The sequence below is a fragment of the Aplidium turbinatum genome, chromosome 1 (assembly GCF_918807975.1).
Source record: "Aplidium turbinatum chromosome 1, kaAplTurb1.1, whole genome shotgun sequence".
In the NCBI taxonomy this organism is placed as follows: Eukaryota; Metazoa; Chordata; class Ascidiacea; order Aplousobranchia; family Polyclinidae; genus Aplidium; species Aplidium turbinatum.
In genome coordinates this window covers 38,451,567-38,472,845 of record NC_137472.1, presented here as the reverse complement: position 1 = coordinate 38,472,845, position 21,279 = coordinate 38,451,567, and the positions used below count along the sequence as shown (strand labels likewise).

The following is a 21,279-nucleotide window of genomic DNA, read 5'->3' as shown; positions in this document are numbered from 1 at the left end:
AATTCGACGCGACTTATGGGGCTTATGGGTAATTCGACGCGACTTATGGGTACTTATGGGTAATTCGACACGACTTATGGGGCTTATGGGTACTTATGGTGCTTATGGTACTTATGGGTAATTCGTGGGACCGATTTTTACTTCATAAGTGTTACTCTAGTTATTCAGTCAAATTTGAGAACTGACTGATCATATTCATTATATTTTTAGCAGTGGTTAACTGGTTATGTTTCCCACAATTAGTGTAATTTGAGCAAAGTTCAAAGTCGTTAAAGACAAAATAAGCTGTGAGATAAAAACTCCTTTAGTTCTGCAGCTATTGTGGATGTTCTTTGGCAACATTGAACAGTTTGTTGAGCATTAATGTTCATTTAACATTATGAATGCTAATCATTAATCTCACTCTCCCCTGTTTGCTGCAAAGAAGCGTGATCTTCATTTTGAAACTTTCTCCTCGCCATATACAGCATTTATTGTTATTTGGGAGGTGGTGTGTAAGTTTTCTCCCTGGTCAAAAATGCTATGTTGTCATAGACCGAAATTGACTAAAAGATACAGGGTGAAGTGTGTGAGTGGCACCTTAAAAAGCTTACCTTTGCTTTGTTATTTTCTAGCCCTAACCTTGGAAAGGTTTAGGTTGAGAAAAGTTAGGGTTTAGTCAAGAAAATGTAATGGCATAAAAAAGCTTTTGCATGGTTGAATTGCAATGCCTTTCACACACACACTTCACCCTATATTCATCCCTATATTTCTTAGTTGCTTCCACCAATTTAAGACATGATAGTATTTTGACCAGGGAGGACAGCAGGTTTGTAATTTGTTAGTTTATTGCTCTAGTCAAGGGGGCAAAGGATGAAATCTTCCTCAAAAATGTTTTAAATAAACATGTTACACTCAGTTGTGTCACACTATTGATTTAGGTTGAAGGTACTCTCAGAATATACAATTTCGTGTTGAGGCCCCCCAGACCCCCTCTGGGATTTTCACCTTTGTTGACTCTTTGCCTGTGCTCACTTACATATGCAAAAATACTTATTTGCCATCCCATAATTTTTTTACTGGCTACACCCCTTCCCTATCTCATAACATGTAAACCTATCACAAGATTTCAGGTTTTGTTTGTGTGCTATTTACACTTGTAATGGCTTGGTAAATATAAGTATTTTGAAATATATACTGAATGATAAAATGTCATCATCATTAAATATTACCTTGGATGGAGTTGAGTTCAAGTTATCTGATGCTTTTAGAGTTAACTCCATTGTGGAACTTCCTCCTCATTTTTGCATAAAAGATGTTGATGCTATATTGAAGAATTGTGAGGTCAGTAGTTATTATCTCCAGGTGTTAACTGTTATGTGTTAAATATTTCTTGTGACTGGGAGTATTTGTGTTCATTCGAATTAACTTTAGTATTGATATCATAAATTCTATATGTGTCTCAAAGCAGAATTTCTTAATCAGGGCTATTGGAAATGGAATTAACTTCAGTGGGTGTTAAGGAGTCCATTAACATATATTCTGGTGTTAAACATGAACCAGCTTTATTAGAACAGCATTCACTTTATTGTACTAGTTACAGTAAACTTTATTTAGTGTAGGTGTGCTAAACTATCCAAACATATTTACAGAGGTGCTAGATGTAGAAAAAGTCAAGAAACGCTTCTCTAAAGACTGAAATGTACAAAAAAGAGAGAATAAAATATTGAAAGTCTAAATTACAATAATTGAAAATCTAAATTTATTTAATTGAAAATATATTTTGAATTCCAAATTTGAATTGTTTATCTTTTTTTCAGTATGATTTTTCTTATGAAAGCAATCTCATAGCTGTCCAGCTTAAGAAAGAGAGAGACATAAAAGAAAATCAGAAGAGAGAACAAGAAAAAAAAGAGAAACTAAAACGTGAACTGGCAGAAAAACATCGTTTGTATCTTCTTCAAACCCAGAAAGAAGTGATAAGCATGAAAGAAAAGAATTCAAGTGAAAAAAAACCTAAGCAAATAAAAATTTCTTCAAACAACCCTTTTCTTACCATGATTGGCAGTGACATTTTGACACCACAAAAATATAGTAGTGGTAAGTATATGTACACTTGTATATACAGTAAAGATTTATTCTGTGTTGATGTTTCGCAGTCAATGTTCAAAATAGTAGTATGTATGTGGAAAGTTGCCATCAAGTCGGATTGAAATTTACTGATATCCAACCCTTGCAATATGGGGAACAAAGAATGTAAAACCGTGGATTAATGAACTTTATTTATTACTTGGGTATTAGTATCATTCTCTATAATAAGGACATGTTGTTCGGACAATCATATTCAAATAATTTTATTGAATTTTTTTATAAAACATACATAAAATTGAATGTCAATGTCATATCTCTTCATAATATGTTATATATAATGTTAAAATTTTTAGTGTAATTTTCATTAAAAATTATTGAGTACCATGACTATTTTTATTAAGAAATTTCAACTTTAGCAAATGTCATGGAATTTAGAATCAATTCCATTTTACTGAACTATAGCCAGTTTAGCCACCGTCCAAAAAATTAAAAAAAAATTGAATCGTTTAATCCATAGCAACAGCATGTTTTCCATCATGGACACACATGAAACCACAATTGATTGCATTGTCAATAATATCACCTTGTCTTTAAGATACCATTGTAGTTTTATGCTTTTTGTCCATGTCGGAACATACCCTAAGTTATTAGATGCTCGTTCATGAGGATGAGTGTGAATAAAGAATGCTAGTTCAGTGCATACAATTGATTTAGTATTGTCTGGATGTTGTTGGAGCACAGCCAACAACTCATCTTTGGTTGTGCATGGACCATTCCAGCTCTTGCAGGAAGTGAGAAGTTTTGTGATGTGATCAGTGTGCTTTTGTTTTTTCTCACTTCATGCAAGAGCTGGAATGGTCCATGCACAACCAAAGATGAGTTGTTAGCTGTGCTCCAACAACATCCAGACAATACTAAATCAATTGTATGCACTGCACTAGCATTCTTTATTCACACTCATCCTCATGAACGAGCACATCTAATCCAGAATTATACCGCCAAAGTAGAATCTCAATTGAAGAAAAGGTGGAAAATTTATGCATACTGTTAGGCGGTTCCTATGGCACAGCAATATCATCTGCTCATGTAGCATTGCCTACCAATGAAGACGCATTGGCAATAATCTCGAACCAACCTGCTCCTATTTCTCTTTTTGAGGCCAATGAACTTTGCGCTACATTATGGTGGAACGAGATACTGTAGTTTGGTATATTAGATACTTCAAGGAGATGCTTTCAGCCAAAGATTATAGTATTGAACATCTTGTAAGAAAGGACTCTGAAAAGAATGTTTACTGGGTACATGCAGAAAAACCAGTTGATGACAAAGTTGATGTAGAACAGATCCTTACAAATGAAAATTGAAAAAGGCTTATTATTACAGGAAAGTGGGACTTTGGTAGAACAAACAAATTATGTTTGAAAAATACCAAAGAAATCGAAGCTCTATTCAACAAAGCAAAACCTACCTTCTAAGTGTATCAAAATCATGCACAATTGCTGATCTAAATATCAGTAAATATGAACATAATTCTGATATGCATAAACAATAAACAATCATTATGGCAACATAGAAATATTGGGACACATTAGAGGTGAATATTCTTCTCAAAACACCTGATATAATTCCCTGCTAATCTCTCAATCTCTCCCCACCAATATAATAAACAAAGAAAGAGTCAAATACAAACCTTTGAATTTCCACATGCATTGGGGAAGAACATTCACCCCTGGGACACAACACTGACTATAGTCTATCCTTGTGCTCAATATACTGTGTACATATATATTATGTGAGTTAATTATGTACTATGTAATGAAGAAATTTTCAAATTCTCGCATGTATATACAGCCCTCGAAATTAGCTTCCATCTACGACGGCAAAAACATTGCCGTCGCCAAATCAGCAAACCTTGGATTGCGGCGGCAATTGCCGTATGCTTTCAAGTTTAAACAAACGAAATTGTATGCACTTATTCTTCGTGTTTCATACGGCGGAGCGGAGAGCATCACGCAAGCTATTTCATGCGCTGACAATGCTCTTGTGAACTGTAAAAAGTTTGCAACCTTGTAAATACTGGCTTAATTGTTACGAAAAAGTTATTCTTTCATCGAATGCTTATTGTTTACCGGTGTCGTTGCGAATATAAATCATCGTGAAAGAAGATACAGTTAAAAAGTGGAATTTACCTGCTATAGGTTATCAAACAGAGGGAACAGAAGGAAAAGTTAGTGTGGTATTTTGCAAAATTTATAAAGAATTTTATGACGGAAACAAATCGGAATTAGAAAAGCTACGGGGTCAAGTTAATAAAGTAGAACAAAATTGGATAAATGGTTCTTCGGCAGTAAAATAATGCTTCTGATTATATGGCATCGCGCGTTCACAAACGGGCAGTTTTGCGTCTTCAATTATTCCAGTGACGACGCGACAACCTCATCCTCCAATATAGCATCTGATGATTTCCGATTCTGACTAGTTCTTTATCCAACAGACTTTGTGTTGCTTGCACGCAGTACGTAAATCGAGCCAATCTTCTCGCAGGGAGCTAATAATTTGTTACCGGTACCTGTTTGAGCAATTAATGTTATTTTATGATGGTTCAACGTCGCTAGATGTCGAAAACCAAACGTAAATTTCTTCTTGGGCATTGTTGTTACCCAGGCAGCAAAATTCGTTATTTTTGCATCAATTGATTTTGCGTCTGTAGACGTTGAATCGATGTAGAAATGATGGTTTTGCTGTCTGGTTGCGCAATATAACCCGCCGGGAAAATTATATCGATTTGTGCTGACTCGAACGTTGAATCAACCCAAAATTAACTTACTTTCCCCCTGAGTTATTTGACGTGAATTAACGTAACAGCGTGCGTATTGCATTGCTCGCTTTATCGCTACTTTTAGTATCATTACATCACAACAAATAAAACGATGCCGTCGTGATCGACTACTCTAGCATATTTTTCCTTTTTCGTTTTACATGTTTTGGTACAATTTTGCCGTAATAAACGTTCACAGCAATTGACGACGCAATTTCAACTTTTGCCGTTTGGCCTCGGCAAAGTTTTTGCCGAGTAAAAATATGATATAAAATACAATATTTTCGAAGACTGCGTGAGTGTTCACAACAAGTAAAGTAGTCCGACGTGAGGTCTTGGTACGATGTTTCTGCTGATTAAACTCCCGCTGCGAGTAAATAACACAGGAAATTTTGAACAATTTTTGTCCTAATTAAGTGCTCATTTTGCGGCGGCATTTTTATTGCCGTAGCAAAATGGCCATTATGACGTTTACGGCGGCATTTACCACGGCAATTGCCGAGTGCCGCCGCTAATTTCGAGGACTGTATATAATACCATAAATGGCACCATTTGGCCATTTCAAGAGCTTTTTCTCGCACCAAAATGTTTGCATTTATTCTGACCATCCCACACGAGGGCTTAAAATACTGGAATTGGGATGTGGGGGGCACAGCAAGAAGATTTTTACAATAATTTTTTTTTCGAGGGGTCTTTTTTCAGTATTTTTGGAAGAAAATTCAAGTTTTGGCCACTTTCTACATGAGATAGATGATTTTAACCACCAAAAATGGATTCATTGCTGAAAAATGAGTAGGAATACACTTTTAAATCAACTGATTCCCTCAACTGTGTCAGATTTTATATCCAAAATTAATTTTTATGAAAAAAATTCCCTCGCTGGGGTCAAAAATCACATTTTTTGCCCCTAATGAATGGTTTTTCAATATTTTGACCTAAAATTTGGTATACAGCCTAGATTTAGTATATCTATCAAAATAAAATTGGATATACTATTTTTTGGGTACCCCCCCTCTGGCCTCACGCCCCTACCCTAACGTATATTTCATTTAAAAAAAAAATAGTTTATTCACTTTATTGTGTTGTTCTACTTTTTCAGATAAAAATGACACTCCTCACCGACGCAGTTTAGACGTTCATGAGTTTGAGAATGAAAACCAGGATCCGTTTTCTAACATGGAATTAAAGACAATAGATGATTTAAAAGAACTTAAGGATGTTTTGCAGAATGTCACCATGAGTAAGATAAAGTTGTGCTCACCAACATTTTGTATTAAGTATTGGCAGATTTCTTATCCTGTGTTTAGTATTGCACAATTTTAGTTTCAACTTAAATCCTGGTTGCTATTGCAATCTTTTCAGCCCCCATATGTGATCCGTGATAAGAAAATGTGAGCTTTTTGTCAAAGATATACCAGTTACCAGTAGTCCAGTACTGTACAAAATTCTGTATCAAACTAAATACTTATCATAATTGAATGTTTACGATTTGTATGAAACAAATTAGAAATACACATTGAAAGCAAACATCACCAATTAATCGATTCATAATCATAAGCTAGGCGAGTAAGAATTGACATAAAAATAGCCGGACCCGGACATTTTTGATAACAACCATTTTTCTTCATAAAAAGATGGGTTACCTGTTTGAGACCCCAAATCTAAAATTCGGCAAAATTCGGACATAAGGAAAGGCCGTTTGAGGGGAGCAATTCTTGAACGGCGCGCCGTCTAGCGGAAGAAAAACATAAGTATTTTCCGTCGTGCTAATTTGCGAATTTCAAGTGAAACAAGGATGATTAACATAGTGTCTAGAATTAACCTTCAGCAGAATTTGCTATTTTACGTTGATTCAACGTCTGACGACGTAGAATCGATGCAAAATAACATGTTTTGTTTGTTGAGTGCCTCATGTAATAGAAACTAGGCTGCAGTGATAGTGCAGTGGTTGTAAAATTCTGCAAAATGCTAATTAACTAAGAATGATTTCGGAAAATGTAATTTCGTCTGTTACAACGTATCTGACTAACATGAAAATTACGGGCACATAAAATTTGGTAATGATTTATACCTTGAACTTTTACAAAGAAAAGATTTCAGAAAATACCCCAAACAAATGTTCTTGCATAATTAAGGAGTTGGATAACAACTATAAAAGTCTATAACATCAGACCAGCCAAGTCATTAAATCGATTACATCATTGCCAAAGCAACACAAAAGTGGTTATCTGAAGAAATAGGTCGTTACATAGGTAGCCATTCTTACTTCGATCGTAAAATGGAGCAATTTTAGCAAGTTTAGGTAAAATGGAGCAATTTTCTCAGCAGGTTGTCAACTTGATTTCATATTGACGCGTGGCCGGAGCTATGGGACAGTACATGACCAATTCTTCAGTTCTAACTTTTAATACGCGTGCAAGCAAGTACTTTAAAACGTTGAGTTTTTAAGCCAATATGGAAAGCAATGTAGGCTAAGTAAAATCTGCGAAATTTGTCAGAAAGCGGTTGTCTGTGCCCTGTGGAAAAGATGGCAGAACGCTAGGTTCAAAAGCAGTATCAACACTAACCCAGTGGTCTGTTAAGTGTCGTGATCAAATAAATAAGAATATTTGAGACCAACGGGAAGTTGCAGTCCATAATATTTGCTACAGAAATTATACGAATCGGAAAGCTTTCGCTCAAGTCAAAACCAAGCAGATGCGCACAAACCGCACTCTACAGCTTCGCGATTAAGAAGAACTACGTACTACTATAAAACCCATTGTTTGATTTGCGGTGAAGAAATAGATCTTCAAAAACTCAAACAGAATCCAAAGTATTTTTCCTCGATAGGAAATGTGGAAATTGTTGACAAAAAACAAAAGAGAAGTTTGCTACAGGATACATTAATAGCGGAATGTGAAAAGAGAATAGATGACATTTCAATTCAAATAAAATGTAGGATACTTTGTGCAGGAGATATACGAGCTGTAGAAGCTACATATCACAGAGACTGTCTTCAGAGATTTCTCAGTAACTGTACTATAAAATCTGATCAGGTTGGTGAAAGCAGTGGAAGCTCAACTCCTGCAACTCAGATTCGTTGAAGGAAGAAGCATTCAAAAAACTCTGTTTGTGGATGAATGAAATTAATCGAGTAGGTAGGCAATATATATTGCAAGAGCTACGCGATCATATGTCGACATTTTTATCTAGCGATGTTCAAACTTACAGTTGCAAACATCTAAAACTACGTTTGCTGGAGCACTTTGATGAGCAACTGAGCATCATTGAGGTGAAAGGCAAACCTAATATGGCAACGCTAAAGAAACATGTCGATAACATTTTAAATGATTGTTATGAAGAATCACGTTTCGAAGAAGATAAAGAGTTTAAAAAACTAATACAGCAAGATGGAAGTGTTATAAAGAAAGAAATTCAAAAAATTGATAAAGCTCAAACATCTTATCCTGTTCCTGAAGATATTAATCTGGAGTACCTGCTTCCGAAATACCGGAGTCGTTTAAAGTCTTGATGTCTGAAGTAATGCCTCGATCGCGGAGTGAATTAGAAGAAGCTTCTACAAATCGTTGTGTCCCATGTATTTCTGCAGTCAGCAAGCAGGCTATTTTACATTTCCCCTCTTTTATTGTCAATTGGCATTTTTATACATCAGGTCACAAGATCGCGTATTCTCTTGGATGTACTGTACTATCATCCCTTGGTCTTTGTGCAAGTTATGGTCAAGTAATAGCGCTTCAACGATCAGCTGCTGTAAGCCAAGCGAATGGTGATAATACGGATGAGGCAATGGACTCTACAAGTCATCCCGGTTCTTTCTGTCAGTGGATAGCAGATAACTTCGATTTTAACGAAGATACTCTGCCAGGTCATGATACAACGCATGTGATGGGCATTATAAACTGTCAAACACCAAAAATGGCATCTCTACCACTAGTTATTGAAAAACCACATGTCAGTGCAACTGAACTACCGGTACTGGAAATTGGAATTAGGTAATTTTGGCAATTTAGTCAAGCCGTATACTGCTGCAAAAATGGGTACTTGGAAAGACGTACGAATCAAGCAGCTGGATGTCTCTGCTGTGTTATTTACGCACTATGAATTGCTTGACATTCTGTGGCTGTGTTCAAATGTATTCAATTCTAAGCCGGTATACAATGGCAAGGGTTCATGGCTAATGTAGTTAAAGGTGAGTTTCAGGTTTCGTCAGTATCATTTAATCCTATGATAGCGCTTAATCCCGTAACAGATGAAGCTGTTACTGTACAATGATATTCGTTCAAGACCAAGCGAGAAAAATGAGCATAAATTATGTTGTGCACCGCTAACGTTTGACCAACCCCTCTACTTCAGAGGATTCAAAATTAAACAGGACAATTTTAGTATTTTCAAAAATGTTCACTTACGACTTGGTGGTTTTCGTCAACTGATGTTCTTTCTCGGAGCAGCTTGCTTGCAGCAGCTTGCTCTCGGAGAAAATATGTGCCGATTGTTGCAATTTTGCCACGCGTTTTCTGGCTGCGATACAACATCCTGCTATTACTGAAGGGGAAAAGTTAAAGTTTTTAAAATTTGAAAGGTCTGGACAAAGTGCAACATAAATGTGCCGCCTTCGGAAACAAGGAAGCTTTAAAAGAAGACATTTCCAGAATTGGAGAAGAATATTCCCAAATTCTGTACAAGCAAGGGTTTTCCATGGATATTTTGAATTTATTGCGCTACAAATTACGCTGTATCCCCAAAATATACATCAGTTGAAAGAATGCCTCCAACAAGTAGAGTATGCTACTATCACAGCCTTCGTGTGAATCATCAAGTGTCAACATGGCGTCATTTAAAAACTGTGCTGAATCCTAGTTTTTATGGATACAAAGAAACAGCTTCTGGTCTGGTCCCAATAATGACAGATAATGAATGAGCACCCAAAACCTTTCTGAAAGAAATCAGGAGCAATTGCAGGAGCGCTAAGCGTTTATGCATACTTTGTGGTTGCTCCAAGAAAGGCTTTAAACGTAGTATTCACTGTGCTTGTGAAGCTCAGTGTGAAAATTCATCACTTTTAGAGTGTTAGATACCCAAGAGCTGTAAGTGTAGAAGTATATTTACTTTAATAAAAATAGTTGTATCACTAGAACGGGACCTCAAATTGTTACTGTGGCAGTTTTTGCAAATAAAATATTTTTTGCAATGAATGATTTGTTAATGAAAGTGAACGCATATATTAAATATACGCTGTCTTTTCTGTGAAGCATTAATCGCTCAAATTGCTGATGTTCATCGTTGTATTAGCCTATACGTTGATTCTACATCTGCCAACGTTGTATCATCATTTGTTTCAGTTGCTAATGTTGTTGAAGTGTCATATAACCTACATTGAATTACAATTTACGTAGGCTATTATAATTGCGTGAAAATCATTAAACTGTTAGAAATGGCCAAATACGTCACAAACTTGGGCGTCGGCAGAAAAAATGCAAGGGTTGGGGAGAGGCGGGTGTTGCGAAGACGCAATTTTTGAAGCCAAATTCATCTTGTAAGCTGCAACATAGGTAAGAAAAGTTCTCAATTTAAAGTAACATTTGAGTGGTGAGGTGCGAGATTTGTGAAAAAAAAAATACTGTTAACGTCTGATGTAAGTGGTTGTTGCGCCTGCGGCGGAAAAATATTTAGAGAAATCAAAAAATAAAATAGGGTTGGTTGAAAACCTGATGGGAAAGTATTTGCCTGGAAGGCGAATCCGATTTTGGAAAATTGCACTCTTGCAAGCAAATTACATGTAAAATCATAATCCAGGGGAGGGAGGGAGGGTTAGTGCCCCTTTCCTGCCGACACCTATGATCACAACCTTTTTAAATAATTTTAATACACTTATCTTCTTGTGACTGTTAATTACGTTTATATATGCGTCATATGTTGCATTTTATTTAGAGAAAATATTTACAACCGCTAGATGGCGCTCTATGAAAATTTAAAATGCGGTTTGGGGCAGTTCCTTAGGTCCGATTTTTGCCGAATTTTAGAATCGTCGGTCTGACTACCAGACAAGCCTCCTGTGACCAAAAAATGGTTGTTATCAAAAATGTCCGGGTCCAATGTCACTTCTTACTCGCCTAAAGCTTAACTTTAACATGAAAAATATTTTGTTTTTAAATTGTATTTACGTTAAAAGTTTATTGTTTAACTTACAGTCAAAAGTAGCACTCAAAAGGGAGATGTTACTGAAGTTTTTCATGTAGTGATAGCTTTGCAAGAGTACCTAGCAGGATTTTTGAATTGCTAAAACATATGAATGAAAATAGTTACAAAGAAACTAAGAAGAAACAAGACCTGCCCATAGATATAACATACACAAGTTACAGAGGAAGGTATTTATATTTTACCAACGGTGAGTTTGTATATTTCAGGTAGCACTGTTGAATCCACTGATGTTTCGACTATTTGTAAGCCTTCACCTCGAATAAGGCAGCATTCTCCTACTGACAAGAATGCCGAAGTTACCGTTAAAGTCACCAAAAGAGATGAAAGGCGAAACAATGGTGCTAGCACTTCAAGGGAAGATGCATCATTGGATAACCCTTCCCATTTATCAGCATGCGATACTTCTGTATTGAAAGATTTAACAAAATCTTTACCAGAAGAAAACACTGAAAGAGAAGAATCATTTCTGTCTTTGCCACGATCTTCACCAAGTAACGAAACTGCACCTTTGCCATCGATAACATCTTCCAGTAGTATGCCTTCTTTGGTTGACACTAATGTCAGTTCTCCTCCAGACCACCCCTCCCTGCTGCCAAATTCCGATACTACGATTATCTCTGATTTAAACAACAATTTGGGAAGTAATGGAGTTGCTGAGACACAGGTAGCAACAAGCTCTGCTGCTGTAGGCATTAAACAATCCATCATTGTTCCAAACAATGCAGACACAGACAGTAAATTACAAAACTCCTCTCAATCAACTAACTCAACTGAGCATGAATATGAAAATGTACCTTTCACTAAGAAACCCTCTGTGGCACCTAAGCCTTTACCGAGAGCTCATTTTAACACAATTACGGAAAAGCCATCTCGGAGTGATAATAGTTTAAGTGTAGATCCAATCCAACCTTCCACTTATGGTGCTGTTCGAAATAAAGTTCTTGCCAACAAATCTGTGGCAGAGCGTACAAAGTTTGAAGAAACCATAAATAAAGCTCTAACAAGCTTACCACAACTTCCCACAGCACAGGTGAAGAAGAAGGTAAGGAAAATGTTTATGTTTAGTTATTTATTAAGTATTTCAGTTATGTCTCTAGCATTAGATTTGTATCTGTTTTTGATTTCCGTCGAGAGTTTGTGACATGAATTAATGGTGCGATACTGATAAGTCTAATAAGCGAAAGACCTCTCTATAACTGTAAATTCGTGCCACAAGCGGTTGCTGAGAAACAGTCACCCATAAGTTAACTTTCTTTATACCTAAGAAAACTATCATGGCCATGGGCCACAGTGCCATCTTATCCATTTAAATCAGTAGAGTAGATCATTATCCAAATTCGGTTTGCCCCCACTAGTGGAGGACTGGAGGTGTCGGATTTTTTCCTTGCTGCGATTGCCTTCTATTCTCCATCTTGTTCTGTTCATTGCATCTTCTTCCTTCAGTCTGACTTTTCCTGCCTCATTCTTCACCTGTTTTTTTGGACATCCCGCTTTTCTCTTCCCTCTTTCCACCTTTAATGCTTTTTGAAGAAAACTTCCTTCCTCTTTCCCTAGTACATGCCCATACCATCTTATAGTCTCCCTCATCTCTAGCATATCCATCAGCTCTTCAGTCTTTATCTCCCTCCTCGTTTTCCCCCACACATTGCGCTTTCTGTTCTCAGAATTACAAGTTCACTCTCCCTTAGCACCCACGTCTCGCTGTCACACACAACTCTGATAGACTTTGCCTATTATTTTTAACGAAAATGTTTTTTCGTATAACATTTTCCCAACCAAGCCTTGCCGTTGTCACAGCTGCTTTGCATTCACCACTTCCATATAATTGGTCACCCAAATAGGAGCAATTTGTCACTGTTTTGTTAAATGATATCTCTTTTTTTTTTCAGAACCTGAACCAACAACCTCACAATCTTTATTTGTCTGCATCAAATGTGGCCACCAAGGTAAATTAATAAAACATTTCCTCTTTTTATCTCCGGTATTATCGACTTTGTTCCGTTCTTGTGTTTGCATTGCTACCATTTCTTCACAGAATTCCAGTGCAGAGAGCAGTTCCAGCATACTGAGTGGTTTGAGTACAGCTGAAAGGAACTTTGTGCAATCTATTGTTGCGATGGGATTCAAAGAACATGACGTAATCAGAACAATGCAGAAGTATGGTGAAGATCATAAAGAGGTAAAAGATTTATATACAGTCGCACTACCTAACTGAAATGGCCTAGTATACAGTAAAAGCTTTGGCTTTGCTTTTTACCATATGTTCTGTAGTAATTTGTTAAATTTCCCGTCTTCGATTGTATTTTCTCAAGATATGACATTTAGTTCTACTGTTAATGATTTTGATATGATTGTCCAGAAATTCTATGGAGTTGTTTTGTGGCTACATCCTGTGATGATCTGTATAGTAAATGGTGCTTTGGCAAAGTTGTTACAATAACTGAATTTAAATGCTTGATCAAAAATATGTGTTTCTGCCAATTTAGTATTCTACTAATCAGCCGATCGTAATCAGCTATAAAAATTTTATTACTATTATGTTCCTGACATGTCAATAAGCAAAAATGATATACTGTATGAAGATTGAAGATTCTTTTGTTGTATCAGGTTTTGGATCACCTTTTCAAAGTACAATGTTTATTAGAAAAGGGCTTTTCTACTGAAAGAATAGAAGAAGCGCTTAGTTTATTTGATGGGAATGAAGAAGAGGTAAAGCCGTTTCATAGCACCAATCTACAGTATATGTGGCTATTAACATGTCATAGTTTGCTTCAAGCAGGCAAATACAGCTGAAATAGATTCACTGGCCAACATGTTTTGTTTTTGACACAATAAAAAACTAGCAAACGTGGGCCCAGCTTTTACACTCAGCTTTCCATGGGAGGCATTTTGCCACCCTCTCCGCTTCACCCCATGTGGTGTCACTGCCGGTGACATAAATATAAACATTATTATAGTTCTTTTTAATATCATGGTGATTCTAGGCTTTATTTTATCGGTTTTTATACGTAATTTTGAGTAATATAATTTCGGGAGAGAGTTTGCTTTCTTGTACCAAAGACAGGCAAGACAGAACAGTACAGCAGGGTTGAGCATTATAACAATATATTTTACATATTTACTGTTATCTATAACATATATATTATTATAAGTTTATAATACTCAATCCTATTGTATTGTTTTGTCTTGCCTGTCTTTAGTACAATTTTGAATAAGTTATGCACCAAAAATTTTCTTTGCTAAAAAAAAATAATTTAAGGATCTAATACAAAAATTTGTTTTTAGGCTGCAAAATATTTGACTTTGGAGCGTCAGTTTTTAGACATGGGTTTTTCTTGTGATAAAATAAAACAAGCTTTACTACTGCACAACAGCGACCAAACAAAAGCATTGGACGAACTCATGTCAGGTTTATAGCTTTTTCCCTGTCGTGGTGCAATTCTGATTGGCATGACTTCGACGGTGCGTGAGAGAGAGAGAGAGAACTCTTTTCCACTGGAAGTTTGAGATGGCATAACGTGCAAATATTATCATTCGTTTACTTCTGTATGACTACTTCTTCGTAGTGTTGATTCTCAAACCCACTCATACCGTGTTGTCGTATATAATAAGCCGTGCTTTCGTTGAAAGTTGTTCCACAAACTTTGTGTTTCGTTCACTGTTCTACTGTAATGCAACACTTGTAGATGGAAGTGAGAATTGCTTTTAGAGTGTATTGCTGAGGGAACACTCCAAGGTAGGCTATGGCATGGTACTGTTTCAGTTCACCCCCCTCAATTATGTTATCATAAATATGCGTGTGTGAACGAAAAGCTTCAATGTTGTTGAAGCATTTGCTACCAGCCAATGTGACCAAGATTATACCCAAGCACGTTCAATATCATATTTTTTCAACTCAGTTCACTTGTCAGGTTACATTCTATTACTTGTTGGCGCTTTGGCCTGTTCACTACCAAGTTTTTCAGTTTAAATCAACATGATTGTTTTGTGTTGTGCTCAAAGGTCTCGTGTTGTTTCAAGGCCTCGTCGACACAGCCTCAGCAATGGGCTTCTGTAGTCATGACAAATGAAAACTATTTATCCACGTTACACCTGTTCGTTTGTTATTGCTTATATTCAACTCAAGGTGACCGACTTATTTCCTGTGGGCAGCCATGTTGACAGTCACTGATTTGTGGTGACAATGTTTAGAGAACCGCGTATTCCCTTCAATATTCTAGTCGTCCATTTGTTTCTTGAGAATCTTGTTTGACGCACAGCAGTTTTGTTCCCCTTCGTTTGCTTTGTTTCTTTGCAGTGTACTTTGTTACGGGTATGTTAAATTCTTGAACTATATTTTACTTTTTTATTCCAGATATTATTAAGAACACGTAAAGAACATAAAGTATCATGTCATACTTTTTCGTAAAGAATTGTTCCAATGTCCTAAGGATTTCAAATCAAACTTATTGCGTTCAAATGTATAGGGTGGCTCGGCGAAGTATGGACAAATAGAAGTTAGGGTTGTTCAGTTATGTGAAGGCCAATAACACAATTCTTATGTCAGGTAAAAGATAAATGTATTGTCTAATAACATCCAAGAATCATTTAATATATCCATCTTTCTCCTTGATAACCTGGCGGAGACGAAGGGTCGCCTGATCACAAGTGGAAGGCACAGTTTCAGGGTCAATTTCTGCCCAAGATTTGGTCAGTTTTTGCTACAGAACTTCAACACTTTAGTGGGATACAGCGCAGGACTTCTGCTCCAAGATAGACCACATCCCAAAGTTCAGATTTAAATCAGAAGATGGAGGCCATAGTTCCTTGGGCCAAATTGACTTGAAATTTTCTTTGCACCAGTCCTGGACCAATCTGGCTGTGTGAGAGGTTGCTCCACCCTGCTGAAGTGTAATTCCTTCATCTCTAATGACTTTCCTCACCCAAGGAACAACTTCATCTTTTTGCATTCTTCATGTAAACATGTTGGTTGATTTTGATACCAGCCTTGATGAAAATTAAAAGGGTTTTGAGACCGGTAGACGTATTCCCTGCCCACACTATTACCGAAGCTGTTTTTTGGCTCCTGAATAAAGTTCAATGTTCAACAGTTACTGAATCTTTAGATTTAATCCAAATCCGATAATTTTGCCGTTGTGTAGGCTATGGCTTGAACGGTGTTTAATTTCTCATCGGTCCAGAGAACTTATGGCTGTGTGCCATCAAGAAGCTTATTCAGAAAAAACTTTGATCTTTCGAACTTTTTTGTGGCATCAGAAAGGAGTTTTCGTTTGGTAATTTTGTGGGGCTTAACCTTAAGATCCCTTACCAGCACCCCACCCACTGGATGGTTGAACGGCTAACATGTGCCTCTTTAGCAAGTTTTTGGTGCTTTCGAGATTCCACTGCAACTTTTCTCTAATGTTCTTAATGAGTTTTTTGGTTCTTACGGACCTCTCTTGGGTGCTACTGACCTTTGGCAAGCAGCTACCAGTCTTTCTAAACCCCTTTACTGCCTTGTATACACCAGAACGACTCACAATCCCTTTCAAAGTCTTGAAAATCTTAGCAGGTGAGAGGCTCTTATGACAGTGCGTTTCAATGGTCTCATTTATAGTCTTTCCCGTGGCTGCAACTTTAATTTTCCAAAAATGTATAGAACATGAGTATTTGAGTAATCTAGGATGATTATACAGTACTATAAATCTGTAATAAATACAAATAATTTAGGAGTCAGGAAATGTGTTTCAACTGAACGTGAAATTTAGTCCATACATCGCTGGGCCAACCTGTAAATCAAAACCAAATACAGTAAATGCGACCAATTGTGTCACACAGTTACTGCACTGTCCATAAACTGTCTCCGAAGTACATTTACAAAATATGGTTGGTGTGCGAAGCGAATGATGGTCAGTGGAATATTCTTTATTGTTTGTATTCTTAACCTGACAGCCAGCTTTTTTATAATCATGCAATAAACCTCTGGTACTTCAACGTTCAGAACTTTTTTACCATGTGACCTGATGTAGTTCTGAACACAACAGCCAATCTTACTTTAGTTTGCCTTTTCATGGTTGTTACTTTTAACCATGCGCATAGAATTATAATCACCTCAGCATAAACTTTTGGTTCGGATTAAAATGCTTTGTGGTTCACGCTATGGCAGTCAGACTAAGCTCTCAAAAGCAGTCTGTTTTGTTCTTTATTTTTTATTAAAAACTGCTTTTAATTGTGCTTTCCTTTACTGCATATCTTGTTCTTTGTCATTCAGATTATTGAAAAAGATATATTGTATTTTCCAGTTTGCTGCCCATCCCATACCCACGAAGTTGTTTAAATATAAGGCGATGCATTTGCCTGTTTACGTCACGTTCCTTGCATGGCGTCAAATGTGACGTTTTTCGTCAACCTATGCGACGGTTTTGACGCAACCAAGGGCGTCATCATGATATTTTAGCAATTTCTCAATAGCACCTGTCAATCAGTGATGTGTGGTATAAAATTTTAAACACCATAGTTTTTAACATACTCAAGATACGACTGAACCTTTTTAGGCCAGGAGTCCTCTTTCATTCGTTATACGTGGTCGTACCAACAGAGTCTCCTCCAATGCACAATCTCTTCTACTTCTCAGTTCTTTACTTTATAGTACTCTCTATCTGTTAGTCGCTGTGAGCCAGCTGAAAGCAACTCACTTTGAGCATATCCACCTCACCATGGCGTTTGTCGTACGGCTCAAACGTTTTCAGTCCTCCGCAGTGACTGGCCAGTGGGCACGTCTCACTGGCATAAAGCATTTCGCTTCTGTCACACATGCTGTAGCTGTAGTAGAAATTCTTTCATGCTTTCTGCACACTCATAGCCTACAGCAGGGCTACTCAACTGGCGGACCGCGGTCCGAATCCAGACCTTCCGGGTGTTAACTGTAGATCGTGAGCTTTTGGAAGAGTAACCTCATTGCCACGTTTCAGGGCTTCTTTAAATAGATTTCTACTGGGTTGAAGCAATTTTTACTGTCATTATCCTAGTTGTTGGGGCGCTTCGACTTCCAGACTCTCCAACACTTTCTCAGAAATCCAATTCGAGTTACATTTTACCTAAAAAGTGGTTTGGTACAGATAGCTTAACTTTCGTGGTTGCGTGTGAGATTACTTATTCACCGGACCGCTAAAAATATTCAACTTGTTAAACTGGACCTTTGTTAAGATTAGTTGAGTAACCCCGGCCTACAGGTCTTCTACAAATTTGTTGTGTGTTATGGCGTCTAAGTCTTGAAGTGCAAGTTACTTTCTCGGGAATAGGTTGTAAGTTGTCGCACAAGAAAGAATGACTGATGTATAGATTGTCCTATATCTTAGTATTCCTTCAAAGAAACATTCTAAAACATCAGGATCGACGAGGACTTCCAGATTTATCTCATTTTCTTCCTGGAGTTATCACGTAACAACAATTGATACTCCCTAACAATCTCGTCGTTTGACAAACAGGGTTGTGATTTTGAAAATAGGCCTACATTGTGCATCATCGTGCACAAATCTAACGTCATGAATCGCTGAGAGATCTTCTGGGGAATATTTAAGTTTGTGATGCCACAGGTAGAGAGGAACTGTCGTCCTCAATTGAGCTGCAATTTATCGGAAGCAACAACAGTAATCTCTACCAACCTGGACAGCAAAATGTGTTTTTTTATTGCATTTTTTTACATCAGTTTAAAACAAACTGAATTTTTTTGGGAATCCAATTTTGAGGTTATAGGTACACGACTACGCGTATTACGATTTTCCGGATTCATTTTTTTAGTGTTGTGCATTGTTGCTCATTGCAGACGAAAGTTTAGCTTAGCTTCAGTATTTTTTTTACATTGCAAACAACGTTGGCTTTGTTTTTTTTATGTTTTATTTATTCATTCTTCTTGTAACTTCACTTTATGGTGAACGCTTGTGTTTGTGGACGATTTTCTTTTCGCATAGCGTAGCATAATACATTGTAACCGAAGTACCAAATTGTTTCTGCCGTTGGCGAGGGAAGTGCTTAAAAATTGTTTTTGTGTGAGTACATCTGAAAAGTATGCTACAGGTCATCAGATAACACACTAAAAAGGTTTTATGTGAAAATTTTAAAGTTACCCCCCCCCCCCCAACTGCAAAGTGAAAAATTTGGGGGGGGGCGCGCCTAAAAAATCCAGATTTTTCAAGATATTTCTTGAAATACTTATCACAAACACTTCACATTGGTACCAAATGATGCCCAAATTTGATTGCTTTTACATAATTAAACTTTGGACATAACTAAACTTCTTCATGATATAGTTTTAACAAAAAAGTGTTATTTTTAGCATAAAATTTACATTTTTTTAAATTTTCTCTGCATTATGCTTGATATGCACTCTAACAACATAGTATAACTACATTTAATCCTTGTTTGAAAACTTAGGACTTCAGCAGTAATTACAAATACAAAAAGTAGCTTTTGAAGGGCCAAAATCTAAGGAGTTATTACAGTTACTGTATAATAAGAAATAGTACGATTGAACGATTTGTGGGCCCCTCCTTATATGTTGTTAGATTTATCAGGTGTCCGTTTGGGACCCTTTACTTTAGTTATATTATATATTTGAGCTTCATAGTGGCCCAAAATGAGGAGTTGAGTATAGCGGCCCAAAATGAGGGTTTTTTCGTCATTTAAAATAAAATGAGGAAAACTGGTACAAAGTAAAGCTGCTGTGAGTAAAACTTTTACAGTTGATCACATCCCACAGCATCTGATGTGTCACACTCAACCCTGCTTAATGTTCAACCGGAAGATTGTTGAAGTTGTTTGAGAGGTAGATAGCTGGATAATGAGCTGGGTTTAGAAAAAAATTTATTAATCAATGCAACCACGCAGTATGATACAGTTATTGAACAGTATCTTCATGGTATCTCGCAACTGATATCACCTGATTTTGATCATAAGCCTTGGAACTATTTAAAAATGTTTAGTGTCTTCATTGCACCTAAAAAGAACTTGGCTGTGTGATTAAAAATGGAGCGTTTTAATAGATTTGTGTGGGGTTGTATTGAGCATACAGGACGATGTTCATGCTTTCATGAATTGTCCCCATTGTGCAAACTGTAATTCGTCATATGGCGGATGGTTTTTTAAAGCAGAGAAAACGTTTTTGCTTTGGAAACTTCGCTGCAGAAAGTTCATTCTATCCTCAATTCTTCAACCTGGAGATTCAAATTTGGATTCAGCACCAATTAACAATATGGACAGTGAAAGAGACGTTAGTTCTGTCAATTATAAATCCAAAACTCGTGGTGTGAAACAGCTAGCAAGCAGCAGCAAGTCTCATGTAAAAGCAAAATTGGTAGACCTCGTTGAGCTCAAAGATGCTGGTGAATTTAAAGTATTTATAAAAAATTTAAAAACTAAAAAATTTAAAACTAAAAAATAAAAAATTTAAAAAACATGACAAGAATTCACAAAGGGTTTCAATAAAGATGCAAGTTTGGGACTTAGCACAACAAAATCTTGTGAAACAAGACGCTTATCTTCTAAAGAAGCCCAGGTTTTGCTCAACAAAAAGCAAAAAATGGATGACTTGGAGTTTTTGAGAAAGTTTGGTGGTCCTGTTGCAAAGGAAGAAGATGTAGATAGTTTTCTCACAAATGAACTTTCAGCAGAACAAAAGCAACTGTGATGTACAGTCAAGTGCGATATGCTCTTGATACTTCACTGTCCTTGCCAAGATTGAGTGAAATTTTCGTCTTATGAAAAATCGTAAACGTTTATCCGTTGATGTGTACAGTTCGCACATGAAAACATATGTCAGCAAAGTGCAGAGCTGTGCAATGGCAACTTGGAATGACTTTGACACTGCAGTTAAACGTTTGACATCATGAATAAACATTTGCATACAATGATCACTGATCAGTACTGAATCAAAAGTCCATCCCTACATGGTATTGTTACGAGTGTATATTTATTCTTATTGTCAATTTGTTATTATTGATTATTATTTCTTATACAATAAGTGTCATAACTGGTTCGATTTTAGCCTTTAAAAAGTGTTTTTCTAATTTAGAATCACTGCTGAGGTCCGAAGTTTTCATAAATAGCTAAATGTGGTTAGCCTATACTTTGTTGTTAGAGTGCATAGCCAATCAAGCATAATGCAGAGAAAATTTAAAAAAATTTAAAGCTAAAAATAACACTTTTTTTTATTA

At 36.7% G+C, this 21,279-nt stretch overlaps 1 protein-coding gene across 1 annotated transcript; it reads left to right on the top strand.

Moving 5' to 3' along the window:
• The first annotated feature begins 1,154 nt into the window (after positions 1-1,154).
• Positions 1,155-17,305, top strand: LOC145779161 (uncharacterized). Its single transcript, XM_082590738.1, has 8 exons — positions 1,155-1,323; positions 1,800-2,079; positions 5,988-6,128; positions 11,296-12,131; positions 12,979-13,035; positions 13,125-13,268; positions 13,697-13,798; positions 14,375-17,305. The coding sequence occupies exons 1-8, from the start codon at positions 1,189-1,191 to the stop codon at positions 14,504-14,506; spliced, it is 1,827 nt and encodes a 608-aa protein (XP_082446864.1). The 5' UTR covers positions 1,155-1,188; the 3' UTR covers positions 14,507-17,305.
• The last annotated feature ends 3,974 nt before the right edge of the window (positions 17,306-21,279 follow it).